The sequence below is a fragment of the Gracilinanus agilis genome, chromosome 2 (genome assembly GCF_016433145.1).
Source record: "Gracilinanus agilis isolate LMUSP501 chromosome 2, AgileGrace, whole genome shotgun sequence".
Classification (NCBI taxonomy): Eukaryota; Metazoa; Chordata; class Mammalia; order Didelphimorphia; family Didelphidae; genus Gracilinanus; species Gracilinanus agilis.
This window is the reverse complement of record NC_058131.1, coordinates 638433955-638453538: the sequence shown is the minus strand read 5'-3', so window position 1 is coordinate 638453538 and position 19584 is coordinate 638433955. Positions and strand designations below refer to the sequence as shown.

Sequence of the window (19584 nt, the reverse complement as noted above, 5' to 3'; positions counted from 1 at the left end):
CTTCTGTGTAACATGAAGTTGACTTATTTTAGAGCCAAACACCTGGAGTTTGTCAGTTAACTTATAGTCATATTGAGTCTTGGTAGGATGACCAATAACTTGGCTTATGTAAAGGGTCTGTCTCTCATCGTTTTGTTCTGGCAATGAGCAGGGGGAGCAGAAGATGTTCAGGGATGGAAAGTGCTGTTCTTTCTCTTGGTAGCAGTTTGGCCATGTGCTGATATCCTTACCACTTCCCACTCTTCTCCCTGGCAGTGGGGCTGAGGGCTGTCACAAGGAGAGTGTGAAAAGCTTACCTAATGAATGCAGTTGGCCCTAGTAACCATTTCCAGGAATGGACCTGCATTGCTAATGTTTGATTTAAAGGTAAAAAAAAAACAAAAACAAAAAACCTTTTCTAAAACTTTTCTTTAAACTGCTATTCTTGGGAAAGTTCCTTTATCCTCTATTATGCTTACCACCCCTTTCTTTCCCGCCCACCCCAAAAAAAGACCAGGAAATTATTTGAAATTGGAAGGTTTTATTGTAAAATTAACTAGCATATTTTGATATAAAATGTAGACAGCAATTACCTTTCGGAGCCATTTTTTCATTTTTTAATAACCCTCACACTAAGATATGTTTCCAGCTAATTGATCAGAATATAGGAATAGTAAGGAAGGTTATTTTGGATATTTTAAATATTCCATTGATCATGAATTTCCTTAGTGACCAAGCTAGAGAACATACAGAGGAGGGTCCATAGAATGGTAATAATTTTTGAGGAATCCATGAGGATAAATAAAGGAACAAGGGATATTTATCCTAGAGAAGAGAAGACATATAGCAGTGGTTCCCAAACTTTTTTGGCCTACCAACCCCTTTCCAGAAAAAAATATTACTTAGCACCCCATGTCACATACTATCACTGTCCCCTTACAGTTATTCACCACCCCCAAATGCATCTGTGGCCATCACCGCCTTCCTGAATTGCTGCAGCACCCACCAAGGGGTGGTGGCTCCCACTTTGGGAATTACTGACATATAGGCACATAATTACTGTCTCCAGATATTTGAGTGGAGGAAGCATTGTGTTCTCTTTGTCACCAGAGACCAGAAATATGAACAATGAGCTCCAGGGGAAAAAATGTTGCAGATTGATATCAGGAAAAATATCTCTCATTTTTAATTATTTTGTATACATTTGTTTATGCTATATGCCTGGTGTTTCAAAAGTCTTATAAGACTACATATATATCCACACAACACACACATACATACATATATATATATATATATAAACACACACATATATACATATACACACATATATATATTTATTTACCTACATTTATGCAAATTTATATAAACCTCCCCACTTTAGAATATTAGTTACTTTTCAGTAGGAACTGATTCATTCTTTGTGCTTGTATCCACAGTGCTTAGCACTGTATCTGATACATACTAGGGGCTTCATAGATTCTTGTTGATTGATTGATTAAATGGAAAAGATGTTGAGTGAGAATTCAGTAAGTGTCTTCTGATTCTGTTCGTGAGAGGCACCCCAAATACCTCAGTGCATCATACCTCAGTATCCTCAGTCATATGTTAATAATACTGAGAAAGTTTTTAATGGCAACCATAATTTATCTGCGGCAAGTTCTTTGGTTTCCTGAAGATCAATGCTGTATAAATAAATATACTAGCATTATCCTTTTCTAGGTCAAATATAATTAACAACGCCTGCTGAGAGTCTTGTTTTGACATATGAATTGAATAGATGCTCAGCAGTGTGAGATCATTTGCTTTGAATGTTCATGCAGAGAAAGCACACAGCAGTGGGAAGAGTGATACTGAACTTTAGACCTATTAGAGGGGAGGATTCTTGGAAGTTATCCGGGGACAAAACCATTCCTTATCAATTTGGTCCAAACAAAAGATGTTAAATTCTCCCAGGGGATGAGGATCAGAGAACCAGTAATAGCCATCCTTATCAATCATTTCCTAGAACTCTTTCCCTCCTTTGGGAAATCCTTGATCGATATACTAAGAAAGGCCAGGCAATTCCTACTATGGTAAAATACCATATTAGACTTTGATTTGTTTGATAAAAATTAATTTCACCCTTACCAATCTTCCACCTATAAGTCAATACACAGAAGTTAAGGGTTTAAAATTAAAAAAAATTAATTTCCTTCATTTTTGCAGGGCAGGAAAGTGTTAGTCTTTGGATAAATACTCTGTGGTGGTAGTTGGGTAAATTTTATATATGTGTATGTGAGTGTGTATGTGTATGTGTGTATTTTTAGAGATGAAGGTAGCCAACCAATCCTGAGGCTACTTATTTAATAATTGGAATTAGGGAACCTTCTTTGGTGGTATGCTGGGACTTGGCCATTAATAGGGGAGGGAGCTGGCATTTCAAGTCTTTCACAATCTAGCACTAGACTGCCTTTTTAGTTCTTTTTCATATTGCTGTCCTTTACACAAGCTGTATTCACCGTTCCACCCAAACTGGCCCACTTACCACACTCTGAAATTGAACCAGGCATTTCAAGTTCTGTCTCTGCAATTCTGCAGATTTTCCTCCATACTCTAAAACCTGCTTCATATCCTTCCAGTTTTCAGTTCTCCAGGCTACCTATCTCTAGTTCCTCCAACTGATTTTTCATGTGTCGACATCAGGGCATTTTAATTGTATTATTCTGGAAACTTTTCAGTTTATAAATATCCTTTCTAAAATATGGTAAACAGAACTGAGCACAATATTACTGAGGTGTTCTGCCCAGCATAGAGGAAAGTGGCAAAATCACAACTCTAATCTTATGATCTATAACTCTTTTAATGTGGGCTAACATTGCATTAGCTTTCTTGTTTGCTATGCTGTATGGCAAAACTTGTATTCCATTTAAATTTCAGATTGTTTTCTGATGTATTACTGCCTCACCCAACTTGTGTTTTTGAACTGGATTTTTAACTCAAGTATAAGACTTGGCATTGATTCTTATTAATAAGTTTATCTCATTCAACTTGGAACAGCCTGTCAATAGAGTTTTTAATCAAGAATCTGTCTTTGATAATGTTAGCTATCCCTCCAAGCATTGTGTCATTAGCAAATTTGATAAACTTGCCAACTATGCTTTTCTCCATGTCATTGATAGAAAAATAAATTTAAATCAGGCAGACCAAGGGTCCAGTCCACAAGGGTCATATCTAAGACCATTGTTTTGCCTTCCAGGTTGACAAGGAACTGTTAATTACTACTCATATGCAAGCAAAAATGTCCTAAAAGTGTGGGCCCTTTAAGGCTCAGAGACCTACCACACAGAAATAACTTGAATTCAATTCCAGATTTTTTTTCACAGTTTAAATGTTGAGATGATTTTATAAGCTACCTAGTGTTTATTTTTAATTTTAGAAAATTGACTGGTTCATTTGTGGCTACTGTTAGGATTATCTAGTGATAGAAGCAGGTGGCAGTGGGTGGTTCCATGTTAGTAAATTAATTGTATAGTCTATGAATTCATCACATTGTTTAAAGTAGAATATATAATTTCTGCTTAAAATGGTACCTATTTCTTCACATTATTTCATATATGATGTTTTATAACTATTAATCCATGAGACAGCAATATTAAGTTAGAATCATCCTTAAAATACTATCCATTGTGCATGTATATGATTTTCGAGCAATACTACTAGCTTTATTTTATAGAGACATTGGTGGGCCATCAACATGGGACAGAAGTTGAGTCTCTTGAATTGATTGGTGGACATCTATCTAAGCAATATTTCTTCATTTTGTTAAATATTTCCCAATTCTATGTAGAAGTTTTGACTATATTTTTTTAAATTTTGAGTTTGAAATTCTCTCCCACCCTTCCATACTTTTCTCTTCCTTGAAAAGTCAAACACTTGAATTTTGATTATACATATGACGTCATGCCAAACCTATTTTATTTTGGTCACATTACAAAAGAAAACACAAATAAAATAATAAAAATAAAGTTAAAATGATGCTTTAATCTGAATTCATCATTTCTCTTTCTGGAGGACAATAACATTTTTCATCACTGGTCTTTTGGACTAGTCTTGGATTATCATCTTGATCAAAAGAGTTACATTTTCCACATTTGATAATCCTTACAATATTGCTCCTGGACAGCATTCTCTTGAACCTACTCACTTCACTTTGCATTAATTATATAAAGTTTTCTGAAACTGTCCTGCTTGATTGTTATTCAATCACAATCATATATCATTCCCAAATTGATGGAAATCCATTCAGTTTCTGATTCTTTACTACCACAAGAAGAAATACTATAAATATGTTCATACAAATAGGTCATTTTACCTCTTCGTTGATCCCTTTGGAATGCAGAACTTGTAGTGTTATTCCTGGATTAAAAGAGAGCACACATTTTAATAGCTCTTTAGGCACAATTCCAAATTGTTCTCTAGAATGATTAAACCAGTTTATAACTCCACCAACAGTGCATTAGTGTCCCTATTTTCCCAAATCCCCAATATTATTTGTCACTTTTCTGTCATGTTTCCTAATCTGATAGATGTGAGGTGCTATCTCAGCGTTGTTTTAATTTGCATTTTTCTAATCCATAGTGACTTAGAACATTTTCATGTGACTATTGTTTCAATTTCTTCTCCTGAAAACTTCCTGTTTATATATTTTGGTCACTTATTAACTGGGTAATGGCTTTTAATTTTATAAATTTGGCTCCATTTGGTATATATTTGAAAGTTGAGGCTTTCAGCACAAAAGCTTGTTGCAAATTTCCCCCTAGTTTACTATTTTCCTTCTAATTTTTGCTGCATTAGTTTTGTTTGTGCAAAAGCCTTTTAATTTCACATAATCAAAATTATCTATTTTACTTCCCATAATCTCTTCAAACACTTGTTTGGTCATAAACACTTCGCTTTTCCATAGAAATGACAAGTACATTTTTCCTTGTTTCCCAAATTTATTTGAGATAACATCCTTTATGTGTAACTCTTTTATTCAATTTGACCTTGTTTTAGTATAAGATGTGAGATGTTGAGCTAATCCTAGCTTATGATGAACTGTTTTCCAGTTTCCCAGAAATTTTAATCATGTTGAATTTTTACCTTTTTTAAAATGTGTATCTTTGGATGTATCAAATACTAGATTACTCTGATCATTTACTACAATAATCTGTGTACCTAATCTGTTCCATTGAAATGTCATCTTATTTCTTAGCCAGTACCAGATTGTTTTGATTATCAATACTTTCTAATATGGATTGAAATTTGAAACTGTCAGGCCATATTCCTTCATATTTATTCCAATGATTTCCTTGACATTTTTGACCTTTTGTTCTTCCAGATAAATTGTGTTGCTATTTTTTCTAGATCTATAGTATATTTATGGCAATTTGATTGATATGATATTGAATAAGCAAATTAACTTAGACAAGCTTTTCATTTTTATTATATTAATGACCTATCCATGGGAAATTAATATTCCTTCAATTCTTTTCCTCTGCCTTTATTTTGTGAAAAGTGTTTATAATTATGTTAATATAATACCTGGGTTTGTCTTGGCAAGTAAGGTCCCAATATTTTATATTGTATGCAGTTGTTTGTTTTTTGATGCTTAAATTCTTTTTTGAGAATTATATATATACATATATATATATAATTTTCCTAATTACATGCAACTACAATTTTCAACATGCATTTTCTGAAACTGTAAGTTACAGATTATCTCCCTTTCCCCTTCCCAGAGCTGATAAGCAATTTGATCTGGGTTATAGATGTATTATCATGCAAAACTTACTTCCATATTATCATTGTTGAAAGGGAAATACTCATATAAAACCAAAGCCTAAAATAAAAACACAAACTAAAGTGAGAAATAGTATTCTTTGATCCACAATTCCTATTCCAACAGTTCTTTCTCAGGAAGTAGATAGTATTTTTTGTCATAAATCCTTCAGAATACTCCTAGATCATTGCATTGCTTAAAGTATGTAAGTTTCTTATAATTGATCTTCATATAATATTGTTGTTACCATGTACAATCTTCTCTTGGTTCTGCTTATTTCACTCTACATAAGCTGTATCTCTCCCCAGCTTTTTCTGAAGTTATACTGCTCATCATTCCCTATAGCACAATAGTATTCCATTACTAACATATAACACAATTTGTTCAGTCATTCCCCAATTGATGGACATCCCTCAATTTCCAACTCTCTTCCACCACCACAAAAAGGACTGCTAAAAACAAGTAATCCCTTTCCCCTTTTTTCATTTCTTTTGGACACAGACATGGTAGGGATATTACAGTATCAAAGGATATGGATTATAACCCTTTGGGCATAGTTCCAAATTGCTGCATAGTTGGATCAGTTCACAAGTCCAGTAACAATGCATTAGTATTCCAGTTTTGCCATGTCCCCTCCAACATTTATTATTTTCCTTTATTGCCATATTGGCCAATCTGATAGGTATGAGATGGTAACTCAGCATTGTTTTAATTTGTGTTTCTCTCATCAAAAGGGATTTAGAACATTTTTTTCATATGATTATTGATAGCTTTGAGTTCTTCATTTTAAACCTGCTTGTTCATATCCTTTGATCATTTGTCAATTGGGGGATGACTTGTATTCTTAAACATTTGATGTAGTTCTCTATATAATTGAGAAATAAGACCTTTTATCAGAAATCTGATGCAAAATTTTTACCAGTTTGTTGTTTTCCTTCTAATCTTGGTTACATTGGTTTTGTTTGTACAAAACTTTTTTAATTATTATAAACAAAATTATTCACTTTATATCTCATAATTTTTCTATCTCTTGTTTGGCCATAAATTCTTTCCTTTTCCATAAGTCTTACAGGCAGACTATAATATGTTCTCATAATTGGCTTATGGTATCCTCCTTTATATCTAAACCATATGCCAACTGTGGCATTATCTTGGTACAGGGTATGAGATATTCATCTATATCTAGTTTCTGCCTTTCTGTTTTCCAGTTTTCCAAATAATTTTTGCCAAATAGTGAATACTTATCCCAAAAGCTAGGATCTTTCGGTTTATCAGACACTATATTGCCAAGGTCATTTACTTTAATATATTACATATCTAATCTATTCCATTGATTCACCTTTCTATTCTTAGCCAGTACAAAATTCTTTTGATAATTACTACTTTACAGTATCTTTTGAGATCTACTGCTAGGTACCCTTCACATTTTTAAATTTTTAAATTATTTCTCTTGATTTCGTTTACCCTTTATTCTTTCAAATCAATTATTTTTATTTTTCCCAATTTTATAAAATAATTTTGGCAGTTTGGTATGGCACTGAATAAGTAAATTAATTTGAGTAGTATTGTCATTTTTATGACAGCTTACCCATGAACAATTAATATTTTCCAATTGTTTAGATTTTACTTTATTTACATACAAAGTGTTTAGTATTCATGTTCATATAATTCCTATATTTGTCTGGCAAGTAGAATGCCAGGCATTTTATATTGTCTGAGTTATTTAAATTGAATTTCTCTTTCTTGCTATAGGACATGGTTGGTAATATATATATATATATATATATATATATATATATACATATATATATATAAATGCTAATGATTTGTGTGTATTTATCTTATATCCTGCAACTTTGCTAAGGTTATTAATTGTTTCAATTAGTTTTTAGTTAATTCTCTAGGTTCTCTAAGAATACCATATTATCATCAGCAAAGAACAATAGATTAGTTTTCTCATTGCCTGCTCTGATTCCTTCAATTTCTTTTTCTTCTTTTATTGCTAAGGCTAGTATTTCTAGTACAATATTAAATAAAAGTGGTAATAATACATCCTTGCTTCACTCCAGTCTTATTGGGAAGACTTGTGGCTTATTTTAATTACAGACAATACTTGCTTATGGTTTTATATAGATGCTGCTTATCATTTTAATGACTGACATATTAACACCTATGATTTCTAATGTTTTTAATAACAATTGGCATTTTATTTTCTCATAGATTTTCTCTGCATCTATGGAAATACCATATGATTTTTGTTTATTTTGTCATTGATATGTGCAATTATGCTGATAGTTGCACTAATATTAAACCAGCTCTGCATTCCTGGTACAAATCCCATCTGATCATAATAAATGATTCTCATGATATACTGCTTTAGTCTTCCTAGTGTTTTATTTAAAATTTTTACATCTATCTTCAATAAGGGAATTGGCCTATAATTTGTTTTCTCTGTTTTTGTTCTTCCTGGCTTAGGCATCAGCACTATAGTTATAGAAAGAATTTGATATGTCTCCTTCTTTACCTATTTTCCCAAATAATTTATATAGCATTGGGATTCATTGTATTTTAAATGTTTGATAGATTAACTTGTGAATCCACCTGGCCCTGGGGATTTTTTCTTAGGAAGTTCATTGATTACTTACTCAAATTATTTTTCTAAGATGGTGTTGTTCAAGTATGCTATTTCCTCTTTTGTTAATCTGGGCAATTTGTATTTTTGTAAATATTCATCTATTTCACTTAGATTTTCAGATTATTTTTGGCATATAATTGGACAAAATAACTCCTAATGAATGATTTAAATTCCTCTTCATTGGTGATGAATTCACCTTTTTCACTTTTGATATTGTAATTTTATTTTCTTCTTTCCTCTATTTAATCAAATCGATCCATTGCTCCATTTTATTAGGTTTTTAAAATACATCCACCTCCTAGTCTTATTATTAGTTCAATTATTTTTTTACTTTCACATTTATTCATTTTTCCTTTAATTTAGAGGGTTTCCAATTTGTATTTAATTGATCATTTGAAATTTGTTCTTTTTCTAGTTTTTCTTAGGTGCATACCAATTCATTGATTTCCTTTTCCCCTATTTTATCAATATAAAGGTTTAGAGAAATAAATTTTCCTCTAAGTACTGCTTTGGCTGCATCTTATATATTTTGATGTTGTTTCTTCCTTGTCATTCTCCATAATAAAATTGATTGTTTCTTTAATTTTTAATTTGACCCACTCCTTAATAGAATTAGGTTATTTAGTTTCCAATTAATTTTTAATTTGTTATTTCATGAGTCCTTTTAAAATTTATTTTTATTTCATTGATTAATTATGAAAATTTTTCTTGGTTACATAATTCATATTCTTCCCTTCCTCTCCTCTCACCCCCTCCCATATCCAACATATGATTCCACTGGGTTTTACATGTGTCATTGATCAAGACCTATTTTCATATTATTGATATTTGCACTAGGGTGATCGTTTAGAGTCTGCAACCCCAATCATATCCCCATCGGTTCATGTGGTCAAGCAGTTGTTTTTCTTCTGTGTTTCTACTCTCACAGTTCTTTCTCTGGATGTGGATAGCATTCTTTCTCATAAGTCCCGCAGAAATGTTCTGGATCTTTGCATTGCTGCCAGTGGAGAAGTCCATTACAATCGATTGTGTCCATGGGCCCTTCTTGATTATAATTTTTATTACATCATGAGCATAAAAGCTTGTATTTGCTAATTCTGATTTTCTTTATTTGGTTGTGAAGTTTGTATGTGTTTTTTTTTAAATTTTGTACTAAGGCTCCTTTACCCCCAAATGGTCTCTGATTCCAAAATTTTCTTTAGAGAAGCCTTCAAAAAGTTGTTGTTTAAAAGGAGTTAAAAATGGGGGAAGTTTGTATAGGGGTATGCAAATCTCTCAACAAAGTCTTTCAGAATGGGTATGTGTGTGTATGTATTTTTATTTATTTATTTATAATATCACCCCTTAATAGATTTCTTTCCTTTGAGTCTTCTGAAAAAACCAGTACTATAGGAAAGGTTTGTAGATGTCAAGGGTCTTCATTGAAATCTTTGTAATATACTTTTATCTCTAACTCTTTGAGTAGCCATATTATAGGACACTAAAGTGAAGTAGCTTATGTTCGAAATAATAATAACTGTAATAATGTCAGTGCTTTATACCCAGCATTTCATTTAAGCCCCATAACATGCAATAATTTAGACAAGGATGCTATTATTATCCTTCATATGGCTTTTATGATGTGTTATCTCCATTAATCAAAGTGTAAGCTCCTCGGGAGCTTTTCTAATTGAATCCCCAGAACTTAGCACAGTTTTAGGCACAAAGAAAGTGCTTAAGTAAATAGGCATTTTAAAATATCATTTCCATTTGACAGATGAATAAACTGAGGCTCTAGGGTATTATGTGATTTTTATGACTGCACTGCTGAGAAGTGGCTGAGTTGGACCGAAACCTGGGTCTTCTGATAACAAATTCAATGTTCTTTCTGTTACAAGAAAAATATTTCTCATAGAGAACAAGAACTATGAGGTGCTCAGAACTATAACCGTAGCACAGCATTTCACAATTATCATTAATGTATTTCCATTTAGACTTGGGTACAAATGCTCTTTTACCTCAATAGCATCTTTTTTCAAGAGAAATTGTCAATCTTACCAAATTAAACTTGAATGAAGGTATGTGTGTGTGTGTTGTCTATCTATATCTGTGTCTGTGGATATATAACAATATCCATTAGTAAACTGAAGAAGCCATTCAACTCCGCTGTGGATTTCAAACATTCAAATATTAGGAGATAAGGAAATAGTCACATTACTGGATGAGTCATTCTGAGCAGGGCACATACTAATACCAGTAGGTATGCCTAACATGAGAGTTAGAAATGAGGATAATTTTCAGCATTATTTTTATATGTGGGATATTCTGAATGTGCAGAAGACTTTGTTGACCTCTTAGATAATGACTGCTTTTATTATTATCTGTGGCTGAACAATCTTAATGCCTGGTCCAAAGAAACTACAGATTCTCCTTCATTTGCCAGTACTTCTAGCCTCAGTAACCCACTTGGGGATAATCAACATCGCTAAATCATTCTTAGCAGTGGACCTAGCAGAAAGAAGTTGTAATGGATGTATTGTCATGAATAGGATAGAACAGAAACTAATGGGCACAATGGGATGAGTGATGTATAGTATCTCCATGCAAATGGTTCAACATCCCTATTTTACAGATAAGGAAACTGAAACCTGGGAGTATGGCTTGGTTTAGAGCACACCTATACTAAGAATTATTTATCTTGTCATAGAACAAGGAGTACAACTTATTAACTGGATCCTACAAAAATACAAAAGACCATTGAAAAGATAAAGAACTCAATAGAATGGCCCTATATTCTGGTTATTCAAAAAGAGATGAGAATAAAGACTTATTTGTTCTGGTGTTTAATAGAGCTATTATTTCACTACATCAACTGATGATGAGTTTGAATGGGTAGATTTATTGAATATCAGTAAAATTATAATTATGCATCAGCAGTTATGGATCTTGACAAATAAGGCAATCTAATCAGGGAAAATCTAATACAAAATACGGGGACATTTGATCTAAAAGCAGAATTTATATGTATATAAATTCTGCACACACACAAACACACACACATTATATATATATTGTATTATATATATAATGTATTATATATATATGTATTATATATATAAAATGTTAGATAATTGGATTCTGCTCAGTAGAGACAAGATTGAGCTTTGATAGTCCAAGATAACTTCTTCTTAGTCTTTTTTCATGTTTATATGGCAGTCTCAAGTCTAAAACTTGAGAACATTATTGAACAACTTCCTATTAGCCTTTGCCCATTTTGGCATATAGCTTACCAAATGTTCCTACCAGTGACAATAATCATTAGCCTTTGCCCATTTTGGCATATGCTTACCCTCCATGTTCCTACCAGTGACAATAATCATATACTTTAAAAACTTAATTTAAGGCCAGAATAACTCTACAGTATAAAAGGAAGAAAATGGGTGACTCAAATTTTCAGATTGATTTGATAATAAACCAGAACCCTTGGGGGATCAGGCCCTGTGAAGCTAATAGAAGACTGAAAATTCCTTGCTAAACACTGTATCCACCCAGAAGACATGCCCTAGTGTTGAATCCAGACACTGAAGTTTCCTAAATAAGTGCTAAGGTCCGTGGCAATACCAATGCAGTAGATCCAAGTAGGATCTTAGTAGCATATCACTGCCTTTTAAGAACATTGTACAAGAAGTTTTATGAAATCAGTCTTCCCCTCAAAAATTACTGCTTCTTTGTAAAGTATGCTCTTGAATCTATGTTGAATGCCTCAGTCTTAGAATTTCTACTCTATCCCCCTTGTCTTTTCCCTTTGGAATTGGTTATCTGGTGAGCTCCTGCATGGCTTAGTATGGCCTCCTGGTTATTGACATCCATTAAGTATATGCCTTCTTTTCCCAGAAGGCCTTTTTTATTCTGGTCCTGCTTTTTTTTTTGTTTATTCAGTTGTTTTCAGTTGTGTCCAACTCTTCGGTCCAGTATCTTTGCCAAGAAAACCTTAATTAATAAATTAATATTAAACAATAAATTAATATTAAATAATATATAAATGTTAAATGAATATATAAATGTGTATAGATATATAAACATAATATATAAATATATATTAATTAAATTAATACTAAATAATAAAATAAAATAATAATTAATAAAACCTTAATTAATCAAGAAAAACTTAAAATGGAATGCAGTTGAAAATGACTAAAAAAAACAAGAAAGCAAAATAACCTCTATTTCTGAAGCATTTTAAGGAAAGGTAAGCCTGCTCTTTTTAAGTCTCCATTTTAAAAGGATCACTTAAATATTTGCAGAAAAATAATTTGGTTCCAAAGTTTTGTTTTGTTGTTCTGTCTTTTCTCTAGAAAATTTTTCTTTTTGTTCCTTATCCTCATATTTTTGAGGAATGAGAATGGTCTTTAATATGATTACTCCTAACTTTACTTAATATTGAATTATATGCCCATAGGATTTGAAATTACCAGTGGAAGAGATGGCCAACTGTTAATAACAAATAATTGCCACATAAGATTAACATAGTTAAAAGAACTTGCTTTCATGTCACTTGGTAGTCCTCAGAATACTGGTCATAGTGTTTTTTGGATTTGATGTAATTTTTAATGCCAAGATATAGGTTTTATAGAACATAATATAACTAGAACCATTGACATTAGTTCTGTGAAACAGAATGCTGAAAAATAAAAATGGAAAGAACATTAATGATCATCTAATTCAAGTTTCTCATTTCATAGAAAAGGAAACCAAGGTCCAGAAAGGTAATTATTACTGACAATAATAAATAATAGGACTGCTCATCCCCTCACAGGTCATCTGGTCCAACCTGCTCTAAAGAGTGAAACCAATTTCTAACACCTTTAGCAAGTGATTATCCATCCTTTGCTCAACACCTCCAGTGATGTGCAACCCATATTTTTCAAGAATATTCATTCATCTTTGGACAATTCTGGCTTATTCAAAGTAATCCACAACCTGAGGAATCTGTCCCAAATTATGAAATGAAGGCATGGTGTCTCTTAGAAGGGCTATGTATTACCACCAAACAATTTTATTTTAATCCTAAAATGAAGAGTCTGTCATATTTGCAGATCCCAGCTTTTATATTCTCCACCTACCCTATACCTAATACACCCAGATGAAAAATTCATAATCCCCCAAATTAAAGTTTCTTGACAACTGCATGTTTTTGATAACTGTGTTGTTGAATGAATTGTTTGAAATAATTACTTAATCTTTCTAAACAAATTTGATGAAGCAATATGAATTCATACTACAAAAAATTCTTATTTGCATCATTTCTGGATTATGGAGAGGTAATTATAATTGCTCTGCATGAAAACAAATTTCAAAAAATTTAACACATGTATGAAAGTCAGTTTTGAGTAAGGGCTAGGCGGCGAGAGTTGGGGTAAGGAAGAACTATGTTCAAGTCCTGCCTTGGACACATTTCTGCATTGTCATCAGACAGATCTCTAAGAGTTTAAGTTGCTAAACTGTCTTAGTGGAGAGAGGCTCCACATTGAGAAGTCTGGTGTGATGATGAAGTCATCGAATCTGGACCAAAAAAAAAAAAAAAACCAGAATGTTAACATGTCTGTTTGTGAAGGGCATTATAGAGCACTGAAGTCAGGAAGGTCTGAGTTCAAATATGGACTCAGATACTTTCTTGCTGTGTGAATCTTGGCAATCACTTTACCCTTTTTGCCCCAAGTTTCCTCATCTGTAAAATCATTTGGAGAAGGAAATGACAAACCACTATAGTAATTTTGCAAAGAAATCTCCAAATAGGATCATGAAGAGTTGAACACTACTAAAATTACTGAACAAAAAAAAAAGGTGGATTTTCTTTTTTTATTAAATCATTTTTCTCCAATTACATGTAAAAACAGTGTCCAAAATTTTTCAAAGAATATTGAGTCTTTTCTACTCTTCCCATCGCCTCTCCTATTTCCCCATTGAGATAGTAAGCAATCTTATATCAAATTTACATGTGCAATCATGTAAAACATTTTTTTCAATATTGATCTTTTTGTGGAAGAAAACTCAAAAAAGAAAAAATAAAGAAAATTAAAATTTTGATCTGGATGCAGATTCTATGAGTTCTTTCTCTAGAAGCAGGTAGTATTTTTATCATGTTCCTTTGGGATTGTATTAGATTATTTTATTGCTAAAAATAGCTATCATTCACAGTTGTTCATTATACAGTATTCCTGTCACTGTAAACAATGTTCTCCTGGTTCTGCTCATTTTACTCTGCTTCAGTTTGTGTAAGTCTTTTTCTTGTCATTTCTTACAACACAATAGTATCCTATTGTAATAATATACTATAACTTAACCATTTACCAATTTATTTTACAAATTTTTGTAATTACAGTTATAATTACAATTACCGATACTTTTAACAACTATTACCAATTTACATAACTTTCCAATTTTTGGCCCCCACAAAAAAGATGGCTTTAAATATTTTTGTACATATAGGTCCTTCCAATTTTTTAAAAATCTCTTTGGCATACAATTCTAGTGTTGGGATTGCGAAGTCAAAGTTTATGTACTATTTTATAGACCTTTGAGCCTAGGTCTGAATTGCTGTCCAGAACAACTGAATTAGTTATAACTCTCCCAACAATACATTAATGTCTCGGTTTTCCTACATCCCCTCCAAGTTTTGTTCTTTTCCTTTTCTATCATAATATTCAATCTGAAATGTGTAGTGTTGTATCTCAGAGTTCTTTTAATTTGCATTTCTCTAATAACAGTGATTTAGAACAATTTTTACCTGATTATAGATAGTTTTAATTACTTTGTCTGAGAACTGCCTATTCATGTTCTTTGACCATCTATCAATTGGGGATGACTTGTATCCTTTAATATTCAGCCTATTCCCCTTTGTATTTAAGAAATGAGGCCTTTTTTAGAGAGACATGAAAATCATATAATCTTTATTATTCCTGTGTATTATTCTCTCTATTCCTACCATCTTGTTTCTAACTACCACCTCCCCAATTTTCCCTCTTTTCTATTAGCCCCACACCCCATTCTCTTATCCCTTTCCCCTCCTACTTTCCTGTACAGTAGATAGATTTCAATACCCAATTAATTGTATATGTCCTTCCCTCACTGAGCCAATTTCAATGAAAGTAAGATTCACATGCTTCCCTCCTTATCTCCTCCATTTTTCCATCCCCTGTAAAAGCTTTCATAGTTCTTTTATATGCAATAATTCTCCCCATTCTATTTCTCTCTTCTTTCTTCCAAAATTTTCCTCTTTCTTACCTCTCTTTTATTTTTTAAAATATCATCCTATCATTTTCAACTCACATCTTTGCCTTCTGTCTATGTATATTCCTTCTAACTACTCTACAAATGAAAAAATTCTTAGGAGTTACAAGAATCGTCTTCCCAGGTAGGTATGTAAACAGTTTAACATTATTGAATGTCATTTGATTTCTCTTTTCTCTTTACCTTTTTATACTTCTTTTGAGTCTTGTATTTGAGAGTGAAATTTTCCATTCAGTTCTGGCCTTTTTATGAGGAATATTTGAAAATTATCTACTTCATTAAATGCTTATTATTTCTATTAAAGAGTTATGGTCAGTTTTGTTGGAAAGATGCTTTTTGATTGAAGTCCTAGCTCTTTGGTCCTGTTTATTCCAGGCTCTCTGATCCTTTAATGTAGAAGCTCCTAAATCTTGTGCTATTCTAATTATGATATTTAAATTGTTTTGGGGGGCTGTGTGCAATATTTTCTACTTGACCTAGGAGTTCTCAAATTTAGTGGTAATATTTTTGGGATTTATCCTTTTGGTATCTCTTTCAAGAGGTATTCAGTGCATTTTTCAATTTCTGTTTTGCTCTCTGCTTCTAGAATATCAGGACAGTTTTCCTTGACAATTTCTTGAAAAATTATGTCTAAGCTCTTTTTTGAACATAGTTTTCAAGTAGTTTAAGAATTCTTAGATTATTTCTACTAGATTTATTTTCCAGGTCAACTATTTTTCCAATAAATTGTTTCACATTTTCTTGTATTTTTTTTCATGTTTGAATTTGTTTGATTGTTCCTTGATGTCTTATGGAATCTTTAGCTTCCATTTGCCCAATACTAATTTTTAAGGAACAGTTGTCTTGAGTGAGCTTTTGTAACTCCTTTTCTATTTAGCTAATTTACTTTTTTAAAAAAGTTCTTTTCCTTGGTGATTTTTGTACCTCTTTTTCCATATTGCTAATCTTGCCTTTTAAGAAGTTAAAAATTGGATTAATAATTATCTCTAATGCATAAAAATATAACTGTAGAAAACAATATTCTTTTGACTCATTATAAATGTAAATAATAGGATGAGGTAGAAAAAGGGCATTTTCTCTTCCTAAACATAAGGATTATGAAAATTATCCTATTCCACTTACCATGGCAAGACAATTGTCAGCCTGTATTTTTCCTTCAGTAAAGGTTCAATAAGACTGAATAAATGATGTCTCTGCTCCATGTGATTGTTGTTTATATCCAGCGTCATGGAGATGGGATAGAAAGGCTGGGTGATTGTGACTATAAGGGAGAAAATCATTCTCATTTCTTTAACTTAACCAATTCTCTTTATTATATTGTCATCTCTGTTCCATTATACTCTAAAGGAGTTATCCATATAATTTCATCATATAAATTTGTAAATCAGGGTGTGGCAATTATCATAAAAATATCTCATGTTTTTATATATATTGCTATTATTTTTAAAGTACATATACCAATATCAGTTTGCTTTTACTTTCTACTCAGGAGTGACTGGGTGACATCTTACAAGGTGATGGTAAGCAATGACAGTCATACCTGGATCACTGTTAAGAATGGATCAGGAGATGTGGTGAGTACCAATTATATTTTACATTACTAGAACCATAGAAATTTAGAACTACAAAGAATGTTAGAGATAATCTCCTATAGTTCCTCCTTACTCTCTCATTTTATAGATGAGGAAATTGAAATGAGGCTTGGTGAGGTGAGGCAATTTGCCCAAGGACATACCCCGAGTTAATGGAGGAATAAAAACTTAGAACTTAGGTGTCCTAATTTCCAGTTAAGCATTCTTTCCATTGCCTCATAGAACTCACTCAAGAAAGGCTTTAAATGCAAAATAAAAAGGTAACTATTAGTGAATTTATTTGTTGATATGTATAGCCTCATAGTAGATACATCAGATAAAAACTGTGCCTATTTTACACTATATTTTCTAGCATAATAACTCTTATATTTCACTCAAAAGTGAAGGTGAGATGGAATTATTATGTACAATTGGTTTCTAGTTTACCATTCTTAGTAATTATAATTAATCTTTGAAATTATCATGTGCATTTTTTTTAGAAACCATACCTTCCATCTTGGAGTCAATACTGTGTATTAGCTCCAAGGCAGAAGAATGGTAAGGGCAGCCAATGGGAGTCAAGTGACTTGTCCAGGGTCACACAGCTGTGAAGTGTCTGAGGCCAGATTTGAACCTAGGACCTCCTGTCTTTAGGCCTGGCTCTCAATCCACTGAGCTACCCAGCTGCCCCTTCATGTGCATTTCTTAAAGAATGAAATCCACTCTGAATCAACCACTACTGTAGAACTTCATTATACAACACAGTGAAAAATGCTATTAAAATTGAGTTTTCATAGTTTTTTGTTTCTCTAGTAGTTTAAAAGTACATTAAACTGACCTTGTAAATCAGACTGTGTGTGTGTGTGTGTGTGTGTGTGTGTGTGTGTACATACACATGTACATGCATACAGGTATTCTTCCCTTATTCCAGAGTTGTGATGGTTTGTCCATTCTGGTAACCTTCCACTTTACTGCAATCTTTATTTCTCTCTACCAGCAGTAGCTTATTTATGCCTATATCTAGAGAGCCATGGTTGACTGTGTGCACCATTAGGACAAATCAATGACTCTAATTGCCTTTCTGGTTATCCAAGATAATTTATTTTTGCTTTGCTTATATTATGAGTGTTCAATAAATACTTTTTGACTGAAAGCTTGAGTGATTTGAGGCTTACCTGAAAGCCTCGCTCTAATCATACCATTCCATTGCTCTGAAATTGTCATTGAATCCTGAAACTCTCACCTTTTTAATTGAAGAATCAATTTGGCATGGTGGACAGAGTACTGGCGTTAGAGTTAGGGAGACTTAAGTCTTATGTTTGATACATGATAGATTTGTGACCCTGGGAAGGTAACTTAACCCTTCAGTATCCCAAGTACTTCTCTTGAGGTGACAAATTAAAGAGAGAATGCCATTCTGAACTGATGTATCTAGAGTTGCCCATATCAAAGAAGTTACATGTCTGGTCCTCAAAAGAACATTTCTTACTTCCCTATACAAAGTTCTAACTCTAAGTTTTTATCATGGTATTAGAGAACCAGGAAACCTAAAAACTAATAGGGCTCATGATGACATTAAGTGAGAGAGGCACTACTGAGAAGGTTGTTGTAGCATTTTTTCCATGTTTTCAAAATCCTTCTTAACCCTCCTTTCAAAATCCAGTGGTTCTGGTAACTGAATAGAGCACTCTGAAGGCAATCTGTATAGTTAGGGTAGAATACAATGGAACTATTACCTCCCTATTCCTTGAAGTTATATTCCACTTAACACAGCCCAATATCACAAGAGCATTTTTAGTTTCTTAATTATGCTGTTGAATCATATTGAACTTTTAGGCCACTCTGAACTTCAGATGTTTTCCAAACACTTGGCGGTATATCCATGCATGCCTTCTCGATGTTATACCTATGAATTTGATTTTTGTAACAAAGTCCAAGACTTTACATTTATCCCCCATTTAATTCATTGCTTTAGTTTATTTTGGAGACTAACTCTTATTATCTACTGTGTTAGCTATCCCCTTCCTCTTTCTGTCATTTGCAGGTTTAAGAAGCATACCATTGGGGTAGCTGGGTAGCTCAGTGGATTGAGAATCAGGCCTAGAGACAGGAGGTCCTAGGTTCAAATCTGACCTCAGATACTCTCAGCTGTGTGACCCTGGGCAAGTCACTTGACCCCCATTACCTACCCCTTATCACTCTTCTGCCTTAGAATCAATACAGAGTATTGATGCCTAAGGAAGAAGGTAAAAGTTTAAAAAAAAAGAAAAAGCATACCATCTATGCCTCTGTACAAGTTATTGATGAAAATGTTAAACAACACAGGA

The 19584-nt window shown here is 32.8% G+C and overlaps 1 protein-coding gene across 1 annotated transcript in view; it reads left to right on the top strand.

Annotated features, from left to right (window-relative positions):
- CPXM2 (carboxypeptidase X, M14 family member 2) overlaps positions 1–19584 on the top strand; it is a 210541-nt gene that overhangs the window by 117848 nt on the left and 73109 nt on the right. Inside the window, exon 5 of the mRNA XM_044662618.1 lies at positions 17176–17260. Within this exon, the coding sequence (XP_044518553.1) occupies positions 17176–17260 (85 nt within the window). The remainder of the gene's footprint in view (positions 1–17175; positions 17261–19584) is intronic.